At 29.5% G+C, this 25,718-nt stretch overlaps 1 protein-coding gene across 1 annotated transcript in view; it reads left to right on the top strand.

Annotated features, from left to right (window-relative positions):
- LOC143227456 (poly [ADP-ribose] polymerase tankyrase-like) overlaps positions 1–25,718 on the top strand; it is a 117,017-nt gene that overhangs the window by 29,309 nt on the left and 61,990 nt on the right. The window contains exons 9-28 of the mRNA XM_076458900.1: positions 1,373–1,505; positions 2,496–2,613; positions 3,128–3,282; positions 4,193–4,277; positions 4,846–4,983; positions 5,696–5,818; positions 7,517–7,594; positions 8,017–8,180; positions 8,681–8,793; positions 9,750–9,868; positions 12,053–12,209; positions 12,562–12,773; positions 16,971–17,073; positions 17,678–17,804; positions 18,324–18,342; positions 18,688–18,756; positions 20,503–20,589; positions 22,355–22,474; positions 22,918–23,067; positions 23,433–23,546. Of these exons, the coding sequence (XP_076315015.1) occupies positions 1,373–1,505; positions 2,496–2,613; positions 3,128–3,282; positions 4,193–4,277; positions 4,846–4,983; positions 5,696–5,818; positions 7,517–7,594; positions 8,017–8,180; positions 8,681–8,793; positions 9,750–9,868; positions 12,053–12,209; positions 12,562–12,773; positions 16,971–17,073; positions 17,678–17,804; positions 18,324–18,342; positions 18,688–18,756; positions 20,503–20,589; positions 22,355–22,474; positions 22,918–23,067; positions 23,433–23,546 (2,384 nt within the window). The remainder of the gene's footprint in view (positions 1–1,372; positions 1,506–2,495; positions 2,614–3,127; positions 3,283–4,192; positions 4,278–4,845; positions 4,984–5,695; positions 5,819–7,516; positions 7,595–8,016; positions 8,181–8,680; positions 8,794–9,749; positions 9,869–12,052; positions 12,210–12,561; positions 12,774–16,970; positions 17,074–17,677; positions 17,805–18,323; positions 18,343–18,687; positions 18,757–20,502; positions 20,590–22,354; positions 22,475–22,917; positions 23,068–23,432; positions 23,547–25,718) is intronic.

Below are 25,718 nucleotides of genomic sequence, written 5' to 3'. Positions count from 1 at the left end.
AAGATCTGGCTCTGTGCCACTCATCGAAACTTGTGAAGAATTTTATAACTACAGTGCAAATAAAGGTGCTGGACTAGCCTGAAAACTCTCTGCACTTAAATCCTATTGAAAGTCTGTGGGCGATTTGTAAAGAAAGACTTCGGGAAAAAGACTGTACTATGAAAGATAAGCTAATTGAGGCCATAATTGAGATGTGGTACCGCGATCCAAAAATTAGTAAAGATTGCAGTCAACTCATGGACTCGGTGTCAAAGCGAATTAATGATCTTCTGAAAAATAAAGGCAGTCATATCATGTACTAATTTGTGAGTAATTTTTGTATTCTTAGAAATAAAACTAAAAAAATTGAAAAATTGTAATTTTCCATCTTGTTTCAATTAATATGCACAAGGGTGTACGTGTGGCACTGATGGTATTTGCATGTGTATGATACATTTAACACTACTTGCAATTTCACCTTTCTATGACATATATATGGGATGTGACATACTGAACTGTGAAACCTTTATATAATGATTTTGTATTTCGAGCCATTGGAGTGAAAAATTGTCAGCTTTCTTACAGTAGTAATACTCTTTTCAGTGGTATTATTAATTAATAGAAAAACTGTCAGAAAGTCCAAGAGCCACATTGTTTTCATGTATAAGTCCTTTCTTTTGTAAAAAATATTTTTATTGGGATTTTCTACAGGCCATACCATAGTTGTATGTTCCATTGATATTTTTACCATCAAGATGATGTTTCAAGCATTTGCTGTGTGCTTGAAATCCATGTTTTGTTGGAAGATAAACCTTTGACTAATGAGTCTTATGTGACTCATTGACATAAATTCATAAAATAGAAGTTGAATAAACTTTTGAATTTGAGTTGACAGTTGTGATGACATGGCCTTTGCCCTGTGATCTGTTGATAAGGTTAAAAAAACAGATTTTCTCAAATCCTGATTTACACAATCTGCCTAGTAGGTTGTTAAATTCTTGCACATGCAAACTACAGATTTTGTAAAAATATAATTCTGTAAAGTTGAAAGCAAACATACTGTAATTTTTGAAATGATTTTGTATTTTGTGTGTTTGTACGTCTAACTATAAATAAATAAGAGCAGTCACTGTATATCTCACACCCATTGTTAAACCACAAAAGCTATTTCACAATGTTTTATGGTATTTTCTGTAGTTTAGTGCTGTGTTTTAAAATGTGTTAAAAAGTTGCACACATTTCTACAAAATATTAAAATATACTAAAAGAAGTTTTTAATATTGTGTTTAATTAACTACTGTAGAATTTTAATGTGTGTGTGTGTGTGTGTGTGTGTATATTTATTCTTAATTTAACAGCAACAATTATTAGTGAACTTGAACTTTCTATTCAGTAGGGAAAAAAGAGGAAAATAAAGAACCCAGAACTCTTCCATTATTAAGACCAATGACTAAAATTCAGAGAGAACGACTACAACCCAACCCAAAAGTTAAAGTCCAAGAGAAAAGTCCAATGTTTGAATTAGGGTGAATTTTGTATTGTTTATATGTTTCTTTATTTCAGTGCATGCCCATTTCAAATAGCATATACATTCTCTGTTCATTTTATATATTTTTTATTGAAAATATTGCTTTAAAACACATTATTTAAATTTTGGTTTTGCTTAATATTATAATTCTATGTATTATTTTCATAATGAGATTGAGTCAGAAAAAGAAATATTTTTAATATAATTTTTAAAAAATAAGGATGGTTTGATAATAAGGTATTTTCAAAACAGAGTGGTATGAAGTGATATAGTGTATTCCATTATGGTAAGGAAAAAGCTGTTCCAGCAACCTAATGATTTTTTATACTCTTTGTATAACATGACTTATTATATGGCTTTTTGGGAAGGTGTAAATTAAACAAAATAGTATCACAATTTTCACAAATTTTAAGAGAGGCCAATGCTTAACACGTTGATACAAGCATTAGTTACAACTTACATAGTTATGTAATATGTAAATTTCTGGTATACCTCATTTGAATTGAATCAAGAGATGTTTTTCATCAGGCCTCTAAAATATTAGAGCTGCTTTCCCCTGACCTTCACAATTGAGATATATTTTGAAGATGGTAATATTTTATTACTGAAATGTTTACCCACATACATGTAACTAGAAAGGACTATGATGCTCCTTGTCTCTAATAGGACAATATACACTATTATAACAGAACTATAAGACACTCTCTCTAATGTGATTATAAGACCCTCTCTCCAGTGGGACTACTAATTTCTCTTTTCTCTCAAATAGGATTATAAGGCCCTTTCTCTTTTTCTGTGTCTAACAGTATATTTAGTTTTATAGTGTGAAATGCACACACTATTATTTAAGTATTGAGAATGTAAATGAAAAGTCAAATTTTATATGGGGCACAAGCAAAATTGTCTTTTTTATTCAACTCATTTGTTTCTAAAATTATATTGTGGTTTCATGAATTTTTGTATCTAAATGACATTTGCTTCTCTTTAGGGAACCTCTACCTTATGTGTCACCTGTAACTTACAGTAAATTAATTATCCGAGCAGTTCGATTGAAAGACCATCACCTACTCCAGACTTTGTTATCTGACAAGGAACACGTTTGTTCGGTAACAAAATATAGGTTTATAACTGGGTTTACTGTTCTTGTACTTTTCTAGTCTGTTTAAATTTTTTCTTTTCACCTCCCCTTGGAATCATTAGAAATAAGTAATAATAAAATAATGAACATTTTGAGACTTCTAATAAATAAGTTTTGAAGTAATATAAATTATGAAAATACATTGTTTTATTTGAAGACTGTTGTATTATATTGAAACTATTGTATGAATATATTACTAGTTAATAAATTTGAACTAAGCACTTTTTAGTTTGTGAAACTAAACATTTTACTCTGACTAAATGCTTTAATATTCCTGTTTTTTTTTAAATAATTACAATTTTTAAAATATATTAAAGTAAATTTTCCTTAATATAAAGCATATAAGTGTAAAAAAGGAATAAAATATTTTGAATTATAATAGTAGAATGCCTTTAAGGTTTCTAGTATGATAAAAATTATTTGATAAGGGGTTTCTTTACTTCTGATCTAAGTGCATTATTTTATTTTTCACATTATTTTAGTACACCTTAAAACAGAGTAAAGATGTCTTGAAGGATGCTCTGACATATGCTATTGTTCAAGAGGACCATCAAGCCATTAGGATGATACTTTCAGCTGAACACAAAAACCTTGTTACCTGTCCGGAGCATTTATTTGCAAGGGGGAAGATTGGAAGGTGTGTAAGACCCTTCTTTATAGGTTTATTACCTTTCAATTCTTAAAGCTTATAGGTATTACCTGGAATTTACAATTTCTTTTTTAAAATCTTTCAACTAGAGATTTGTCTTTGGATTTTTGCAGCATTTACTGGATCAGTCTGAGTGAAAGATGATTTTCATACTAAGAGTAAAAATACATCATTTCATTGTACATTTTTCATATTTTATTTGCATGACATCTGCAATCTCCTACATGGATATTAAAAGTTCTTTTTAAGTAAACCTTTATATTTTATCAGTAAATTTAGAGAAATTGCCAATGGATTATGGAATGTAAGATTAAAAAATATAAAATTAATAATACTTTTTTCCTTCTTTACTGGTTACAATTTTTTATCTTCTTGTTTTCTTTTAATTTTCTTATTTTACTGTCATACTTTGTACAACACTGGAAAAGTAATTCTTGTGTAAAAAGCAGTTAGCCACAGTGGGATGTTATAGCTGTTTCTCATGAACTAATGTAATAGCAAGTGATTTAATATGGCATTTCTTGCTGGCACTCTTAACTAGTATAATTTTATATGTTTTATTCTGTTGAGCTGAAAGTTTAAAAATTTAGTACTTTTATTAAAAGATATGTACTAATAAATAAGGAATATACATGAAAAACAATGAATTCTAGTACTCATTGCTTGTTTAAGATTTTTTCACTTCAGTAAAAATATTTGACCTTCTCCCCTGTGCATTATTAATTTTGACAAATTGGAAGTAGTAAAAAAGTTGTGCAACCTGTAGTAGTTGGATAGTATATAAATATATTTGGTGAAAAGCACTAACAAGACAGTAGTTTCACTGTAAGCATTTTAGTTAATATAGATTGGTTTTGTTTATAATATACCTCAAATTATAAATAACATAATTTTTCAGTTATAACAGATCTCTGTTTGATTCTTCGATCTGCCCAGTTTCAATCATTGGAGGGTCCAGAGAAGGAAATACAGCTTTTTTAAAAGTAAGTTGTGTTTCTTCTGTCGTGGATAGTAAAGAAATGTAGCTGCTTCCAGAATAATATATTCATTTCTTTTGAAGCATTTACGTATATATATTTTCTTGATAGTTACTTCTGGAGTGAGTTTGAAATGTTTCATTCTTCTTAACAATGAACCACAAAATCCTTTCTAATTTGTTATTTTAAGATTAAGTTTATATGAAATGCCTTTTTGAGATATGAGTATGTTACCACCAATTACAGTATCAATGGTGGGAATAAAAAGGATTGTAAAAATGTTTAAATAATTTGTAATTTTTTGAAAAGAAGGATAAAATTGTTTGAAAAATATACTTATCTGTAAGTAGTTACTACATAGCTGAGTTTATTTTTTCCTTTTGCCAGTTATAAAAATGGATTACATTTTAATATTAAATGTGTTTTAAGTGATAAGTGGAAATTTAACAGCTTAAATTATTATTATGCATTGAATACAAATTAATAGTAATTTTCCAAAACTTAAAAAAAAACAAAAAACATAACATTTTCATTATTTTCTGTGGGTTATTAGATTTATTTTATCCCTACATAGGATTCTACCTATGAACTTCCACCACAGGTAGATGATATTAAAATTATTGATGCTCTTTCTGCTGGTGTATCTTTGGGTACCTTAAATGTTCTCTGTGGTGGAAAAAAATCAATACATAGTGATGTAGAACAATTCAAGGTAGGTAACCATTTTAGTTTTTTTTTTAGGTGTTTGTTCTTAATAGGTAGAAATATTACTGTAAGACTGATTATATAAATTTTTTGGTGTGCATTATAGCATTAAAAATAAAATGTTATTAGTTAAAATCCAAAACTTTTGAAGTTAAATATATTTATATACATTTAAGTGACTTTCTAGAAGAAAAAATAATTAGAGCTGAAACATGTGATAAAAGTGTTATCTCATTTTCAAAAAACAAAACAAAAATAGTACAGTTTAATATTCAACAAAACATTTAAGTATTGTAAACGAGTTATACCAACTATACTTGATTCTAATGAAAGTAAAACTATTTTGTGTGTAATAAAAAATATGTATTCATTATTAAATGAAATAAATATGATTGTAACTAAAATGAGTAAACAGATTGTAAATAAGAAAACTTTTTTCATAAAGTACTTTTAGAGCTCTTTAAAAACAGCTGGAAAAGCTTTTCTTTCATAAACTTTCTCTATATAGGTTTCAAACTAAACTATAGCTGAAGTGGATAGAAACGTTTTTTATTTAGTTATTAAAAAGAGAGTTTAGTTTTTTCACTAAACGTGCCTGTCTTTATGTGAGATTATTTCAAGTATTGTAATGAGTTTAAATATGTTCCATATTTTGAAAATTCTTTTTGTTTTTCTACAGAACTTGATTAAACCTGTTACTTTAACTGTTACTTTTGCAGGCAGAGAAAGTATATCCAAATATTGTTGTAGCCATGAGGCATGGACATCATAAAATGGCTGGTCAGTTAATACAGGAATGTATAGAGCAATCTGGTCATGGTTTCAGTAGCCTCCATAGGGATGTAAGTAAGAGTTACGATGTTCTGATTAACCTACTTGCTTTTAAAAGCATGTCGTGACTTTATAGAGTTGTCTTTAAGATGTAATTAAACTATTTTATTATCTTGGTATAAGAGTAAAATTGGCTTAAAATGTAGTTAATAAAACAAATTTTAGTATTATATACATTTTTTGTTTGAAGTCATCAGAAATAGAAAAAAGAGGTAAGTTAGATATTTTTTGTTGTTGATAGGTTTGTTAAGTTGACCAATTCTATATAAAGTCAAGGAAGAGAAAATAAGATATAAAAAATAGTTCTACTGGAAAAAAGTTAAAAATTTATTTAAGAAGTCTTAGGGAATATGCAAATGAAAATTGACAAGTTTAAGATGAAGAAAAGTATTTTTAATTTTAATATGAAAATCACAGTGCACTTAGGGCAATCAACACTTAAAGCAGTCAACACTTTAATTCCATGTATTCATGGATACATTTATAGTAAAAGTACTGCATTAAAAATTCTGATTTTTTTTTATCTACAAAGAAGTTATAATATTTACTGTAGACTTACGAAACTCATAAAAATATGTAAAACATATTAGAAGTTATAGTGTAGAAACTTTAAAGGTCAGTTTGAGGTTGAAAACTTGGTCAAATTGACTGGTCTATAGCAAGAGAATTAAAGTTCATGTGACTGTTGATATTGCAAGCAATGAATTGTAGTACATAAAGTTGATTAGACAGATACTGATAACTATATATTACAATATAGTTTAGCATTTTATAACGCTAATTTCGTGAACATTTAAAGATGTGGTTTAAATCCAAAAATCTAGACCTTTTTCAAGGTGTTTTACATTTCTATCCATTTGTTTATGGTGTTTAGTAAGTGGATTATCAAATAAAACCCTTGTGTTAAATTATCTTTCAGGTAGTTTTATGTTTGGGTCTTTACATGGTAATCACAATAGCATATTGTTGTACTTTCAATACTAGTTTGTGAGAAAAAAATTGAAAAGGTGCACAGTGTTACTTTAAGTGATGGTGGTGTAATTTGAGTTGTTAAAAACTGACTTACTAATATATAATGTGGGATTAACCCTTTAGCTCAGTTGGTAGAATGCTTGCATGGTATAGTATTCAAAGTTAGGAAATGTATATTGTGGAAATATAATTTAACATGTTAGTGCCTAACTTGGGATTGTCCCACAACTCCAAAATTAGGCTTAAGGTTAGATCTTGTTTGTAAGAGGGGAAGAAGTTTGAATTTTTATTTGTTAAAAATGACTTACTAGCATTATGGGGTTAACCCTTTAGTTTATTTGAAGTGGGCCAGGATCTAGGCTCAAATCAAATGTGAGGAAATATACTTCATGAAAAATTATTTATCAGTGAAAGTAATACCTAGAGCTGTGCAGTTATTTTTATAGTATAGTTAGCCATTTTACTTTTCATTTTAATTGCTATTATGACATTATGAAACAGAGTAGTCTCATCTAGTAATAGTTACTTGCAAATATTAAGATGTGAAAAACTTGAAATAAAAAAAGTATGAGAACATTGTGATTTCAGTGTAGGCTTTAATATAATACAGTTTTATATAAACAAGAAAAATGTAAGAATTTATAAAGTTTAATATGTTATCTTGTATGAGTTAATGCTTATCTTCATTCTGAAGGTCTATTATTGAAATGTACTTATAGTAGATTAATTTATTTCAGGTACTTTTGAATGAAAGTAAGCCATTAAACAAATTTGATGCTTCATCAGTCCTAAGCAAAACACACAAAAATTCAAAGGTAAAATTATCAGACTTTATTTATTAAGAATTTGGGTATTTAAATAAATAATACCCTGTAGAAATCTCATTAAATCATTGCTGATTCTAGAGATTATTTAATTTGGCCTTCTTTAGTTAGTGTTATTGTTTTCTTTTATACTGGACATAAATTATTTGTATAATTAATAGCTGTAATGATTTATAGAAATGATTTTGTGTAATCTGTATATGTTATGAACTGTTATTTGATTCTAAGTAAAAAGTGAAAATAATTGAATAGTCATTGTTAGTTTTCATTTTATTCAATTTGACCAAATATTTTTTTCACAGCAACTTTAATGTACTCTTTCTCACCCATTTCTTTAGCAGCATTTGGCAAATATGATTAGTTAAATATGAAATATGAATTTTTAAAATTGTATTGTTCTTGAAACCTCACAGGTCACACCAGTTCATTGTGCTGCCATTAACCCTAATTCCAAGTACCTGTCTTCACTGTTATCAGTTGTTCCTGAATGTAGTGTAGTAGACAGTGATGGATGGCAAACAGTTCACTATGCTGCCACGTGTCAGGGTACTGGTCCTCTGGAACTTCTGCTTTCGAGGTAAGGAAAGAACTTTCACATGTCAAATTTATTTATACATAAGTCTCAACCACAGCATTAAAAAAGAAATAATTAGAAGAGATAATACTAATGGCTATATTTCTAAAAGTTTTCATTAAAAAAATATCTGTCATGAAAAATACTTTACATGAAAATGGCTTTAGTTAGAGACGTTTGGGTTTAAAAGAGATGGTGTAAAATGCACATTAATGTTTATAGTTCAAACTTTTTCTTAGATATTAATCATTAGTTTCCTTTTCAAGGAAAACTTCAATAATATTAATTTATCCAGTGACAGAATACAATTTACATGAATAGAGCAAATCAATAAAACTTTTTTAAGCTTATTTCGGCTTTTATATGGAAATGTACCCAATATCATTCCTTGATTATTCCTATTTGAGCATATTGTTTGTTTATATATTCTGTAGTATATTTAAATATCTTGAGGAGATAATTTTCAAATAAACAAATAAATGGCAACATATTTTGTTCCGTAGAAATGTAAGTATTCACGAAACTGAAGTTGAAGGCAACACCCCTCTTCATCTGGCATGTCAGACTGGTAGACACCACAATGTGGATCTGCTGTTGAAGTACACCTTTTCTACAGGTAAAACATATTAGAGCATAATTCATTCATAATAAAAATGTTTTATGCTAGTGTGTTAGATATCAAAATGTGGATCTACTGCTCAAGTATATAATTTCTTAATGTAGTAAATACATTAGAGCTTTAGGCATTGTTTGTAACATGCATCAAATACTATATGTCAGAATGGCATACTCCACAGTGTATACATGTTTATTCAGGAATTGTTTGCACTATCGTAATAAATTACCAGGTTTTAGTACTGCAGTATAGACTTGTTTATTTTGGTATCATGTGTTCTACTGTAATACACTACCAAAGTTAGATACTTCAGTGTAGACTTGTTTCTTCAGTTATCATGTTCTACAGTAATATATCACCAAAGTTAGATACACAATGTAGTCTTGCTTCTTCAGATATCATGTGCTCTGTTGTAATATATTACCAAAGTTAGATACTACAGTGTAGACTGATTCTTCAGATATGTGTACTATGGTAATACATTACTTATGATATATCAAAATAATAGACACTATTATATTGAACTCATTTTTTTTTCTACTGTTTGTAGATCATAAAAGGCTAATCAGTATGTTCTTCATGTTTTTTTTTTGAGATTATTATTGCATTTAACATTCAAAGTAAGTATTAAAGTGTAATGAATCAAAAGTACATGTTTGTGACATTGTGCGTGTTAAACAGTTTTCTGATACAACTTCAAAATAATGTTAGATTTTACTACATATAAACAAAATGTTGTTTTAAAATTTCCATTTATAATATGGAAACTTTAGCATTTTAAATTAGCCAAGAATAGTGATGTTATATTTTTTGCCTAAAATAGAATGAGATTAGACTTGTGATATCCAAAGTCTTAAAGAAAGTATTTCATACCTGTTTGTGTATATAAAGATAATGTCTCTTTTGTGGAAGCAGCTATAAGAAAATATAATTATTCTAATTCATTAATATTTCAGTTCAGTATGACATTGAGGATGAAGATTCTTCTGTAGATAAATTTGGTGTTTGTGGATGTGAGCAATTGAATAAAAACTCATACTCTCCTTTGCATCTTGCTGTGCTGCATGGTCATTTGGTAATTAGTTATTTCTAATATATTTGACTCATATAATTGGTTAATAAGGTTATATCTTTTAAATCTCATGTCTTTGAAGAAAAGAAAACCTTTATCAAAACCATTTAAGTAAGGAGCTGCATTTATAATGCTGTAACTTTTATTTAGTTAAAAGTGAACTTGTTTGTGTTTATTTTGTTTAATATTTTTTAGGAATAGTGTTTAGGTTCTAAACATATGTATTTATATTTATAATTTGAATGGTATGATAGATTAGATGAAATAAGTTGAACAAATTTGAGCTTGAAACTTTGTAGAATGGACGGTAATTGCCTGTTGTTGAGTCACAAGTGTAGAGGACGATGTTTCGAAAGTCTTTCACCTTTCATCTTTGGGCAGAAGACTTTTGATCGTCCTCTACAATTGTGTCTCCACAACAGTTAGTTGCCATCAACTCTGCAAAGTTTCATCATGAATACTTTGCCTAAACAATCTATCAAAGAAATTTGAGGTTGCTAATTTAAGCACTTTTTATCTTCAGATACAAGAATAACTAGCATATTTTTTAAAACAAGAATTATTAAATAATTTCTTGGAACATTTAAAGATATTTTGTGGGGGTTTTTGTCTACAGATCTTTAAAGTTTTATTTTACCATTAATGTTTCCCACTGTTTATTCACAGTGTTAATGAAGATGTTTTATAAGGAAGAACTATCAGTTTTACTTTCTAGGCTTGTCCTTTGTTTGTGGTTTGTTTGATTTTTAAAAATAAATTGTCTTTTGTAATTCATATGATACTGATCAAAAAACAAAACCTGGGAATGCTTCATGTATCAGATTTTTTATTTTTATTGTATGTGATTTTATTTTGGTTTCACAAGCATATAAGCAATTTGAGTAAAAAAAAAACATACCTCCTTTTTAGTTCATTCCATATACATATTGAAATTTAAATGATTATGTCCAAATGAAGCCAAAGAAGTAAACAAACAAAATCATGAGAAAGGACTGCATTAAAAACAGCAAATCCTAGGTTCTGATTATATTATAACCATTATATATATATATATATATATAAATAAACAACACAGGGTGCATGCATGTCTTTGAAATTGAGAATGGAATTTCAAGGGTTTGAAAGTACTTGAAAAGGGGCATTTTATTACAAAAGTACCTTAAAATATTATAATAGCCAAACATATTGATGTCTCTAACCTTAATGCATGTTGTGGAATTGAACTCTATAAATAGTCTTTCCTTTTAGTCTACATTTGTATATTGAACAAATAAATAGGAATTTTATAAAATTTCAGTGGAATCCATTTGATTTTAATGTAGATTTTAGCTTTCAAAAAGTGCTAAAAAGACATTCTGAGTGGTTAAAAGGCCCTTAAATATTGCTTGAAATTCAGTGATGGCGAGAAAACCCACTTGTAGAGAAAAATATACATGTCAAAACGGCTGGTTTGGGTTGAGAAAATTTTGCAACCCAAACCAGCTGTTTTAACGTATATTTTGCTTGAAATTGATCTGAATAATCCACTCTGAACCATGATACCATTTTAGCTACAATTAAGACATTATTCCAGTGTTCGTGTGTGTGTGCATTTGAGAGACTAAAACGATGCAGAATCCATTACATTTTTTTTTTTAACTGTATAGAATGTATTCATAAGGCTTATCATTTTAACATCCTGTTGTATTTGTAAAATTTATGTTGTTCAGGTTAATTGGAAGGTAGAATAGTGTTTCAGTTTATACTGCTTCTTTACCTCTGTAGGTGAAAGTCAGTTATAATGAGCAGAAATTGACAAGTTTGTCTTACTCCAGTCTGACATTAAATATTATCACACTTAATAACTAATATAGTGTATATTTTTACCTACCATGAATTACTCATCAAAAGTGTGTGTTTTTGAAATGAAACCCATGTGGTAATATTAGTTAAACCATTATTGCATTATCTCCCTTGTTAACTCAAGTTTGATTGATAACATAGAATGTCATCCTGTGGAGCTTTGTTGTTACTAGATGAACAAAAGTAGTGTAAGTGGATTTATTCATCAGTCTTGGTACTTATTGGTAATTTTAGAGTTAAATTGAAGTTATCCAATTCTGGTTTGCTTTTTGTTGTTTTTTTATTCACCTTGTAGCTTTGGATATTATAAGGTAAAATATATGTTGCTTTCTTTTAACTATCTAGAATGTTGTGAAAGTCTTACTCAGATATTCTTCTGTCAACAAGCCAACATCTGCTGTTGCTGATAAATTAACCCCTCTTATGTTAGCTGCACAACAGGGGCATTTACCAATAGTAAAGTTCCTTGTGGAGAAAGGAAGATGTCTGGTAGAAGTTAGAGGTGGAGTACCAGTATTTGAAAAGCTGCCTGTCTATTGCTTTATCAGCATTAAATAATTATTTCTGTTTGTATTTTAATTTTTAAACTTTTGTAACATGCCTATGTTTTATCAATTTGAACTTATGTAAAAAATCTAATTTATTCTTAAATATGATTAAAAATGGTTTTTAATTTACCCTCTTATTTCAGTTGATTTGTTGAATTTAATTCAGAGATAAATATAATTTGAACTGTTTTATAAAAATTTTACATCATTCTAGCTATAATTTGAATGGAGAAAAGTATATGATTTTATTTACTAAACAGTTTCTTCAAATAAAGGAAATGATGTATTTGTTTTTACAATCTACAGACAAGAAGTATAGGACAGCTCTTACCCATGCTGTTATTAATGGTCATGCTCATGTGGCTTCATACTTGCTCAGGATTGGAGCAGATCCCAACACCAAGGACAGTTCAGGGAATACTTTAGTCCACTATGCTGCGGCATATGGATGGTACTACTGTTTAAAGTTATTGGTTGTTGATGCCGAAGCAGACCCAAATGTGGCAAATGACTTGAAGGTATGAATCAGTTAGCAGGCAACTGTAAAAGTATTAGATGTTTTTAAAAAATGTGTGTTGTGAACTAGGAGCTGCTGAGTGAGGGTGTTGTATCTTTCATTTATTCAAGAAATGTTATTTCCTTGCTCTTTAAGTTCATATAAACATCTATAACTCTTTAAATTTGGTCTGTGTCTACTTTGAAAAGAAGCAGAACACATAACCATTTTGGGCCTTGTTCTTTTCCAGACAACTGTGAAATAATATTATTGATTTTGTATTCCAATTATTCAACCTGTTACTCGAAATAATGGCTTGGCAACTAATATCAAAGACTTAATTTTGTTGTGTCTTGCATGTACACATCTTGCTGCTTTGGACCCTGTATCTGCTGAGGATGTTATTGCATAAAGCATACATTAAATTTTTTTTTTTTTGGTTCCATACCCTTCTAGGTCATGCTAGCTAATGTTCTGTAGTTGTGATTGTAATAGAACTTTCTAAATAGTTCTTACTTAAGTTGTTTGTTGTACATTAGTTACTTATTCTAATGCTCTTGGAATGTTATGTGGTTTATTGATTAATTTATCTATCATTTTTAGAAATATTCTGTAATTGCATTCGAATAAAAATGTTCATGCATGGACAACATATTTCATCCTGTACATATTGTTCTATCCAACAATAAATTGTGTGGAACTTCCAGGCAATGAAATGTTCTAGGTTGATGAGTACTTGATTATTTATTATGAGTATTTGATTATTTATTATGCATAAATACATTTGATCCTCTACATGTTTAAGAAACATAAGCATTATTATGTGCATGTGTCTGATGGGTAACTGTCATGTGCATTTTATGTATTTCTTTTATCTGTTTTGGTTGTAATAATTATAAGAATATGATACAAATTAGTGGATATTTTTTAAATGTTTAACCTGTTTCATTACTTAATGACTGATTTAGAGTAATATAGAATTCCTCTTTTTTTTAACATCCATGTTTTTTGGATGATTGTTTTCTCATCTTTCTTACTATCTGTCTCATTAAGTATTCCTTTTGTATTTCTTATCATATCGACTTGAAATTCTGCCTTCTGTTTTATTTGGATGTGTTAATTGTAATATTGCAAATCACTGTTTTCTGGGTGTTGCTCACATTATGTGATATCATTTGTTTTGAGTGAATTGTACTATTTTAATTCTTTTGATATGCTCTGGGCACCTAGTAATATTATATTCTGTAATTTTTCAAGTAATATTTTTTGAAATTTATATTTAGTCTCCTTTCCCAAATTATTATACATTTTAGAAAGTTAAACTTTCACAAAAACGTGTGAAAGAAATATCTTGAATGAAATACTGATCTGTTTTGTTTATACTGAAAATTATTGTGAGTTCATTTATCCTGTTCTACCTACTACAGATAAGAAGTACTTGTCAGTTGTTTAATTTTATGTTCGATAATATTAAACGTTTATAGGACGTTCATGTTACTAATTTACTTTTGTTGTTACTCTTCCTACTCTTGTCACATAAATCCTTTAATCATTGAGAATAATGCAGTGAAATATGTATTAACCACACTACTTAAAGTATTAAACATGTATATTGAAGGCATTGAATGTAAAAGTATTGTATTTGAGGTACTGTAGCAGTAAAATGAAGCTGCGAGTGTAAGAATGATAACTCTGAGACATCTGTTATCAAAGCAACCACACCATCAACATTTATACTGCATAATATATATATATGTATAAAAGACAAGTAGATTTATCTTCAGGAACTTTGTTCTAAATTAATACAAGAACAAGGCTATACATAAACTAAATGACTGCTTGTGTGTAACATTGCAAATGACAATCATCAGTACTGTTTTATATAAAAGTTTATGACTAATATTTTGCTGCAATAGTGTAAAATTCTACTAAGCACATGCTGCTCTGTAAGAAACAAAAACTTTGACAAAACCTTAATGTAATCACAAACCTTTGGTCCTTAACAGTTCTGGAGTGGTCATGATCAAACTTCTTTTTCTCTTTGCCTGGATTGTTATTGTTCCTTCCTGGGACTGGCAAAGAAAAAAAAAAAAGATATATTAGCATGATTTCTTTTGACTTTTTTGTTTTCTTGGAGCCTGAGACATCACCTTTACAGAACTTGAATTTGACCTGAGTCGGGCTATTTCTGATTAGAAAAAATTACTCCTTTGTTGTGTCAAGAAGTTCCTGCAAAAAAAAAATTATGCACTTGGGAGATGGCTTTTTACACCAGTAATGCACTATAGGCATAAGATAAAGATGAATGGGAAATCAAACTACACAAATATTAAAATATATTGACAGTTCTTTGGGTATTCTTAGTATTATATATTTATTTGTGTGGGTGAATTTCAGTTCTCAATGAAGATGATAAACAACTTCAGATAAAAGTTAATTTATCGACTTATGCCTTTTTCAAGGGTCAATGAACATCACAGGTACCAAAGTAATTTTAAATTTGTGTAACCAGAAAAAAACAACAACAATGATGTGTGCTTAAAAGTATTGTTAGATGGGTTAGAACCACTGCTTGTATTGGAAAAAAAAGCAAAGATTACATTTAAAGAAAAGTATTATTGGGGAGCAGCATTGTACCTGTTAATGGAAGAGCATCTTGATTGAATAAAAAATATTCCTTAGATTTTCTTTCAAGAAAATTGTCACGAGGATGAAATTTTCATTTGGTAAAGTGTCTCATTGATTGTACCATGTGCTTTGATGTGATGTTCAGTGGTGTCTTCTTTGTTGTTGTCAGGGTGTTATGTAATAAGCAGCTTAAGGATTATTCTACAGTAGGTGTCATTGACTTGGAGATAAATTCAACAATAAACAGACAGCACACACCATCTGGCTAAGAATAATATATTCAAAACAAGTTAAATATCACTGTTGTATCTTAAACACTAATTAGTTCTCCTTTTCTTGTCAAAAGTCTACTCAGTCTCATTCAATTACTTTATTATACAAATGATAAGACAAGCTGTTTTTCTATACTCTTACCATAATAGCCCCACAATGGTATGTCTATGGACTTATAGTACTAAAAATGGAGTTTTGATACCCATAGTGGGCAGAGCACAGATATACTTTTGTGAAGCTTTGTGGAAACAAAAAACAAACTATCTTATCACAATAGTATTGGTGAATAATTACTTATACCACCACATGTGTTACCACAGTCATATCCAGAACTTCAAATAATTTTCTTTTCAACAAAGTTTATACAAACAGGTTCAATTACTTTGAGCACCCTTTGAAAAGACAAATTGTTCTTTTTATCTCTGTTGAACTGTGAAACTCACTTGTGTGCCACTTTTTCTCCGAAGCCTCAAAAAAAACAACAAAGATTTGAGTAATGAGATGTGAACAATATTAGTTTAATTTCAACAACATTGCATTGGAAACACAGTTTCAACTCTTACTTTGTCATGTAACCAAACTTGTCATAAATATTAACTTACAAAATAAATAAATGAATAATTCCTATACTAAATAGTCTTGTATATTTAACAGTTATCAAGATTACTTTATAAAGTAATAATGAATTTCTTTTTACTTTTGTAGTGAATTAACCTGTTGACTGCCAAGTATTTCAGCAACTATGGCAGCTCATACGCCAGGATTTTTTCAGCAAAATTGAGTAATTTTTAAAACAAATGAAATAAGCAACAAATACTATTTTTTCTCTAAGCCAAACTTATAGTAGTACACAAAATGAAGAAATATGTACAAAACACGAAACAATAACTCGTCTGTGGCACTGAGTTACCGATAGGCTTGGACGAGTTATCTCGTCTAAGGCACTAAACAGGTTAAAGGTGATTTAGATTCGCCACCTTGAGTTTAGAGTATGTGTGACATTAGGCTAGTGTGAGTACTGAGATAGTAATTAAGTCTTGTCAAGTACATAGTATTTATTTTCAACTTGTTGGTGATGATGTTTAGGTTACTTAGTTTTAACCAAAATAAACCATTTACATATGAAGTCAGTGAGACTATTTATTTAATTTTGTTTTTATTGACTATGTAGACGTTGACATGAAGATAACTGAAGATGACACTTGTAGATCAGTTATTTAAGCTAGTTAATGTGTTAACACATATATGAATATATTGATTATTATATTTGTGGAAGATATCATTCATTAGTATAATTATGATCTGTTAATATTTTCAGCTTACTCCATTGGCTGTGGCATTTGTGAAAGGACACATGGGGCTTGTTGATTTTCTGTTGGAAATACCCAGTGTAGATGTGAATGTATATATTGGTGAGAGTGGTAAGCTTTTCATCATGTGTTTTTAGCAATATTTAAAAATCTAATTATTTAACTGTTTAAGACTATAGTATAATTAGATTATGTTGACACTGATGCAATTTATTATTATTGTTATAATAATAATAATAATAGGTAATTGTTACCTTAATTTTTATTGTTACAGTGTTGTATCACCTGAAAGTATTGCTGTTTTTTGCTGTTATGTAATACATGTTGTTACTTAAGTAATGGCATTTAAATATTTTCTGTATTCTACATTTTCTTTGACGTAAATATTTTTTGATGTTCTAAAAACATGTAGATTCAAGATGTCTCGATAAAAATGAAATAGAAACCCTATGACCCGAGCTCTTTCGAACAGTCTAAAGCAATTTCTTCGACAAAGCTAATGAACATAGCACTCAAAGAAGTTTGTAATATTGGAGATTGTTAAAATAGAAATGTAAACATGAAAACAACCTTTCTAAAGTTATTTCTGTGATATCTCTGATTCTGCTGGTAATTTATCCATATCACTTAATTGTTGTAGTTATATGTAAATTTTCTGCTTATGTTTGTTAAAGCTTTAAAAAAAATAAAATCCATTTTTATTTTTCATTATTAGATATGTCTCTATTAATGCACACCATAAGGTCCAAAATCAGTGTAACACAGCTTCAAAGGCTCAAGTTCTTGTTAGTAAAATGCAAGAGTGACTGTAGAAAGAAAGATCTACTTTTGGAAATACTGCTGTAAGTATTGAATATTGTTTGTTTGTTACATCCAATCTGTGTATGTGTGTTGTATGTATTTAATTAACATATTTTAATTAGTAGTTTTAATTGTCTTTGTCTTTCATTGTTTTCCTTTTTGGTTTATGATGTACAAAGTTATTCTTTGTTCAGCCTCTTGACAAATATTCACTAACAGTATTACAAGTACTAGATTAGTGTTTTTTATATACAAACATTAGTATTTAGAGATTATTCAGTGTCTTAAACAAGATTTGTGTAGTATTCAGTTCTTTTTAGTCAATGTTTTTTTTTTATTCTTGTTTTCAAAAGGTTGTTTTACTGATCCACTTTTTACAAAGTAATTGAAATGTACTGTTTTAATATATTTGTAATAGAAAAAGTATTAGATCTGTCTCTCATGTACTGGAAAAATCTAGGATTATAGAAAACAAAGAAACTAAGTAATCTACAGTGAAAGTATCGTTCTGTTGTGTTACATTTTAAGTATAAATTATTATGGGAGTGATCTTGTTACAGGTTATTTTTGTGGCACTCAGTAACTTGTCATAAACACAAAAAAAAATGTATATTAGGAAATTTCAGTTATCTTTTAATAGTAAAATTCACAGTATTACTTTTATGTTAATGCATGAGGGATACTGTTGTAAGTTTCTAATTTCTAGTTTAATTATTAGAGACTTAAGGTTTGTTGTGGTAATAATTTTCAACCATTTATGTTGCTTTGTAGAATAAATTAGGAAAGTACACATAAGTTATAGTTTTAGTTTTCAGAGAAACTGTAATTTCAAACTTTTAGAACTGCAATTTCATATGAAATATCTTTGTAATTCTTTGAAATATGTTAAGACAAACAGCTTAAATCTTTTCTTCTGTGTGACAGATTCATCACTTAGTTCTTCAGGAAGCTGATGAAATGAGTGCTGCAAGAAGTTTCCAACATGATAAGGAGGTACTTATTAAATGTTATTTGTGAATAGTTAAAGAAAGAGAACTATCTTAAGTTTTCTTTTCTGCCTAATGTTTTGTAACTGATTTTAATATTTGGTCATTTAGCATATGCACTTTGTTCTGTTTTTATTGCTTTTGAAGGTTACTTACTGTGCAGGGTTTTAATTAGTTTCATATGTCAAAAGAAAACACAACATTAATTACTCTGAAAATGCACTTTTTATTATATATGAAATGCCCTGATATTTCACTGATAGTTTCATTAATTTTTTGTCTGGGGCTGTTCCTTTGGAATAAGGGCATTATATTGAGATTAACAAGTCTGTGATGATATAATGGATGATACTAAAATGTATGATTTTGTCAAAACATGTAATGATGAAATTCACATAATTATAATCTAAGGGTTTTAAAAAATATTTAATATTATAAAGTAATTTGTTAAAGCTCAGTCTGTATTATTGCAAAGGTATTTTCTGAAAAGATTATCTAAATTAGAGTTTTCATAGCAAAGTATTAAAATCAAGGATTTAATAATTAATAGCTCATATTTTAGCCATTGGTTTATTCTATTATCTCTCACTCCTAGGAAGTTTTAATTTAAAAATAAAATATAACTTTTGTAGTAATTGGAACACTTATCAGAAGTGTGTTTACAGTGAATATAATAATAAGAATAATTTCTTTAAAATCTTATAAACTCCAATTACTGTTGGTATTATATGGCTTGTATTCAAAGCTTTTATCAATAATGAAATTGTATTGAGAAACTTAATTTGTGTTGCATTTTGTTTCATTCAATACTCTGCTCTAAGAATTGAGCTATTCTGTCTGTGTAATATCAGCATATGTTTTATGTAATTATTAAAAACATTTTTGTTTGTAAACAGTGTATCTGTGTCACTGTTTTATGTTTTTCAAACAGTATTAGTAACAGTTTTTAGACTGTTATGCACTACTTTTGAGCCTTTACCCCCTTTTTATATAATAGCATCTGATTTGGGTGTGATTGTTTTATTTTTGTTTCAACTCAACAGACTTTAAATTTCTCTATTATAATATTGAACACCCAAAGAGTCAGTCATTTGGTAATTTTAATTAACACAAACTCTGGTTAGATGTGTTGGTTTCTTTATTAGCTCATCAGTAACTGTTTGTACTCATAAACAGCTTGTAAATTAGTTTAGATATATAATAAGATTGTCTATGAAGTATGTAAAAATTATCTTGGTACTTCAAACAGTGCACTATTAAAAAATTTTGCTTGTGGAATAATTTTTAAGAAAAAATATGTTTTGATAAACAGTCTACTTGGGGAAATAACAAAGCATTTCATTTCCCTTTTGGGAATCTGTCAGATCTCTTCTGCTGTTTTTCTAATTGTTTTAGGATTAGAAGTCATTTATCTTTGCATTCCATTGCTCCACTCACTAGGACCATAGATTCTTTACTTAAGAGAAAAGCTTTCCATTGTAGCCACATAGCCATAATATTACACTGATAACAATATATGATAAACATTCATGCAGATGCATTGAGTTAGTTTCCCATCATTTTACTAAAAATGTCATACATTAAAAACTTTTCAGTCACAACATTTTATATACTTTGATTTAATGATTTCCTGGTGACAAAAGATTTCTAAATAAGTTATGTTTCAATTTGATAGGCATTTATGTATGCCTGCATCCATTATCTCTGTTAGTATATTTCATTTATTGCTTGAACTCTCTTAATTCTTTTTAAGAACAAAGTTGAAGACAATTGCTTAGTTTCTGAAGAACACCAAAAGAGTTTTCAAGAAGATGAACTGGATGAAATGTTGCAGGAAGAAGTAAGTTTGTCCTACAAGTACTTTGTTTCCCATGCTTTTTCTCATGATGTCTAGGCTATTTTGAAATGATTTTTTCTGAAGTATCTGTGTAGAATGAATATGATAATTGTAATTTAGAATTAAATGCTATACACTGGAATTAGTTTTGATTAATTTTATTCAAAGCTCAAATCAGTAATGAAATAGTTGAGAAAACTCAAGTTTGTGTTGAGTTACTTTACTTACTTTATTCAGGTAACTGATGTATTAAGAGAAACATTTAAATAGGTACTGTAGATAAGAGATATTAGGGTGATGATATTTGGAAACTGAAAATATATATTTAGATGATATATTTCATATACAAATTGAATATATTAAGAGTTACAATAAGCCTGTATCATTTGTTAAAGATGTTACACATTATGTAAAGAAAGTTTAAGCTTGAAGCACATTAATGTTCAAGAAGTGGATTTACTTCTAAATTTTACAAATGGTGTTTAGTACAAGGTGGGTCATTTTGCATATACTATTTTTAAAAATAATGGTTTTATATTAGATTGATCTTATTAGAACTGGCTGCCAGGATTCTTGGCAGCTAATGTCACTCCCATCATATTTTATTCCAAAAATAAAACTACTGAATGAAATTGTTTAAAATTTGACAAAAATGTTCCTAAAATTTTATATTTTCAGAAAAATAAACTTAATTTTTATTTTTCCTACTATTTCTTATAAAAAAATTGTTATTTAATAGTTATTTGCACTCAGACCCTGAATAGTTCAACTGAAAGTTTATATTAAGTATTAAAATATTATTTATTATCTTACAGTTTTCATATTTCATTTTCTTAATCTGTACAACCTCCTAAATGAATACAAAAAAGGTTTTAAGATAAATGTTTATATATCCATTTTTTCTACTATATTGCTAACTACCTTTATCATCAATGTACACTGCAATGAAATGTTTAACATTAAAAAATGGTAATATGTGGTTACCTTTCATCTCTTTGTATAAATCCTGTGAAACCTGGTATTTTTAATATGTTTAATTTCTCGTCTATATCTTTTCACATGTGATTTATTTTTAATTTTTCTTTCTTATTCTTTGTCATTTATAATTTATGCAGGATATGTAAACTGGTCCACTTTAGGCTTTATTATTACTGTACAGCAACACTTGTACAGATATTCATTATACTAATGCATTAACTGCTTGAATGATGCCATTTTGATTATTCATTACGCAACAACTAGTTAAACTCATTAAATTTTTCAAATATGATTTTTAAAAGAAAATTGAACTAAAATATAATAGTAAAACCTAAATATAATTTAACTGGTTCTCTAACTATAGCATATTTAGGTGAGAAATCACAGTAAATGCTATACTTGATTCAACAAGCAAGAATACTACCAATAGCTTGCTACATGTTCACTTGAGGAAAATTGAAGTTGAAGTATTTTTAATGGTTTCCTTTAAAATAAAGGAATTATAACTTAAGTAACATAGAAATCGAAATTATACATTATAATGTTAATTTCTTTAATATTTATTGATAATAAGGTGGTTTGATTAAATTTTAAATGTAATGCAGTACATACACAGAAAGGAATTTAAAAATGGTGCCAGGAACCAGTTTCATGTGAATTGTAGAACATTTTAAGGCAACCATTGTTTTTCTGTTCTGAATGGTGGTGTTTCTTATGGGAAAAACAAGTGTTAGTTATTCTCAATGTTGGTGTGTAAAGCAGTTTTAAGTATTTTTTTTTCTCGCTACAGAATCAAAGAAAACATGATCAACTTATGGAAAACATAGCCAAGCTCCTTATTTTTCATGGTTGTGATCCGAAAGAAAAGAACAAAGCAGGAGAATCTGCCTTCTCTTTGGCTGTGAAAAAAGTAATAAAACTGCACCGTAAAACTGTAACAGAATTTTAAATGTTTTAGTGTGTTTAGGATAAATGTAAATAGGTTAATGGTGCTTCAACAGACCTTTAAATGAGTCTTCCGAGATAGCTCAAGAGCAATAGAAGTGATAAAAATGTGGTTGGTTTAACAATGAAATGAGTTAAAGTACTCTAGAAGGTGTTTAAAAGTTAGCTAACTATACTTTATTGAATTCTCTTCTAACAACAGTGAAAAATATCTTTTAGAGAGGGGTGGTTTTACATCTGTAGAGATAATATGGTTTGGAGATTGTAGATTGTACGTTCCAGAAATACATGTATAAAAGTTCTTTTGAAGTATCAACTTTAAAAATAATTTTTTTTATTCAAACATATTAAAAAAACATTAATTTTCATTGTTGTTGCTTACTAAATAGTCTTTAAAATGGATTCCAGGGCTGTCTTGTCTTAGCCAAGGTGTTTCTAGAACATGGATGTGAACTTACATCATCTGTAGGTGTTGTGGGTGGTACTTTATTACATTCTTTCATTCAGCAGGCCTTAGACAAAGACATCTCACCATTATTGAAAGCTTTTCTTGGTGCAGTAAGTACATTACCTAATGGATTATTCTGTTTCTATGTGCTAAAGTTTAGCACCAATTATGCTAATACGTCTTCTTTCTGAAAGTTATGAACACAGAATGTATATTTTCTGAATTTTTGAAGTGCATTAGGTAAAAAGATCTGTTGCTAGGTGATAGCAGTTCTGTTATGTTAAAGTTAATAATAGAGTATTCAGTATATACATTGAAAAAGTGTAATTTATGTTAATGAATTTAATTTCTTGTACTAATTGTTTGAAAATAATTTGAAAGGGATTCTTCAATTGTTTAGTTGCCTTTACAGTTCTTTTAAATAATTCTAATTTTGTGATTTTTGGAATGATAATTCATTGTACACATATTCCAGGAAAGTAAGTCACCTGATTCCTCTCCTCGTGAACTTTTGCGCCACATGGCTACGAGGTACAACAGTAATGGTCGCACACCCCTGTTAGAAGCTTTGTGGTCTCTGAAAACAACAGTAAGTTATGTTGTTTGTTTGTTGTTAATAAATCAAAGATGTTTTTTGTTGATAATTGTATGGACTAGTAAGAGAATCAAAAGAAGTTTGAATCTATTTTATTGTGTATAAAGTTTTTAGGTTAAACAGAAAATTTTATTTTACATAATTATAATTATGTCTGTCGTTGTTCAGGTATGTTCTGTAGGATGTTTAATAAAAGATTATTGAAAGATATTTTATTAACCGGTAAAAAGTTTTAGAAGCTAAATGCATTTAATTCTTAAACATTGGTGTGAATGGTAATTTTGTGAATGTTCAACTTCTTAAAATTCATTACTTGTTTCAAGAAACTTTGTATTTTTGGACTAGATAAGTTTTAATCTTTTTGCTTAAAATAAATGTTCTTTCAAATATTATATTATGGTAGAGTATATTACATTAAAGTAGTTTTGCATCCTCACCATGTCATCAGTCTGTGTTGTCATGTTTCATCATACTCTCTCTCACAACTGTGTATCTTCATTACAGCCTGGCAGTATAGTTTGTATTGTGAAAAAGTTGTCATGTTTAAAGCACACCCCTCATTCTTGCTATTTTCTACAGTCTTTATAGTGTAGGAAGGTAATGGATACTTAGCACTTGTTTTAACAGTATGACTGCACAGAAATTGATAGGCATTACATCTGGAACTTTAACTAGTTTGCCTTTTTATTGAACAGTATGAATGCCTGTTTTATTTTCCAGCTGCTTTAGGTGTGCAACAGTTGAATGGGCATGTTGTGGAATCAATTGTATACATGACGACTAGTGTTGCTTTTTAGAAGATCCTTCTTGATTATGTTGTGTGCTGTTGCTTGGGACACATGGATGGCTTTTGCTTCCAAAATTTATTTTTTATGGATTCTAATCCTACAAGACACCACACTTCTCCTACAATGACTGTGAAGTATGGCTTATTGCAGGGCTATTTTTGGATCCTGATGCCCTAAATTGATTTATATTCCATTGTTTTCTAATGTTATTAAATACAGGGAATATTCCAGTCTGGGAATTTCTAAATTCTTGATCTGAATGCATATTTCTGATCTCAGTGGGAGTATATAAATGCTCAGCATCTTAACGCTCCCCCTCGGTGTGGATTCCTGTACGTGGTGAGGGGACCTCCCAGGGAAGGTTCTGTTCTATCTGGTTACCTTCTCTGGGTTTTAAACATCCACCCACGTGTTTGCCGTGCGTGGCGACCTGTGAAGGGGAGGAGAGGATCCTGGTGGTTGAGGGGTTAAACCCTAACACACCCCTTTGGCCTCGAATTCCTGTAGACGGGCGGCCTTTGGGTGGCCTTCCTTGGGTCAGTCGGCTGGTCCACTTGGGCTAGAGTCAACCAAGTACCAGTGTTGGAAGTTCTCAACGGGTGTTGTGGACATTGTGCCTGATGCTGGTGTTTGGGTATAGTGCTCACGAAACCCTGGCGTTGCTGCATTGTCCTTGCGTTACTTTGTAGTGCGTCCCCTTGTAGGGCTCCATGGTGGGTGGGGTCAGTGGGTACCGAAATTTTTTTCTTTTTCCTATGGATCCTCTAAAAAATTTAAATAAAATTATAAAAAAACAGTCAATGGGTAAGCGACCACGTCTTGAATACTCAGAACAGCAATCTTCAACATCAGTAATACACGTACCTCATTTTCTTATATTACATTCTCTTTTGGAAAAACCTTTAAAAAAATGTCCCCTTTTTTTTATTCAAAAGGGACTAGAGGGACTTGCTGGCTCTCCAAAGTCAGTAAAGAAACTTCGATCTGGTGACATATTGGTTGAAACATCCACATCCCAACACAGTGAACTCCTCTTGAATTCAAAGGCAATTGGGGATATACCTATTGAGGTTACACCCCATGCTACCTTGAATTCTTCACGAGGAGTTATTGTTGAAAGGGATTTGAAAAACGTTCCCGAGTCAGAGATTCTCGCTGGTCTCTCCAGTTTCTGCAGTGAGGCACATCTTCACTCGCAAAGATGGAGTTACACTGCCAACAAATACCCTCGTTTTAACATTTACTTCACCATGTGCACCTGCCACCATCAAGGCAGGTTATCTCATTTGCAGGGTTCGCCATACATACCAAACCCTCTTCGATGTTTCCAATGTCAGAGATTCGCCACTCAAAGACATCTTGTCGTGGTTCCCTGACA

Source organism: Tachypleus tridentatus, chromosome 9, assembly GCF_004210375.1.
Source record: "Tachypleus tridentatus isolate NWPU-2018 chromosome 9, ASM421037v1, whole genome shotgun sequence".
In the NCBI taxonomy this organism is placed as follows: Eukaryota; Metazoa; Arthropoda; class Merostomata; order Xiphosura; family Limulidae; genus Tachypleus; species Tachypleus tridentatus.
Note: the sequence above shows the minus strand (reverse complement) of the source record. Positions and strands in the feature narration are given on the sequence as shown.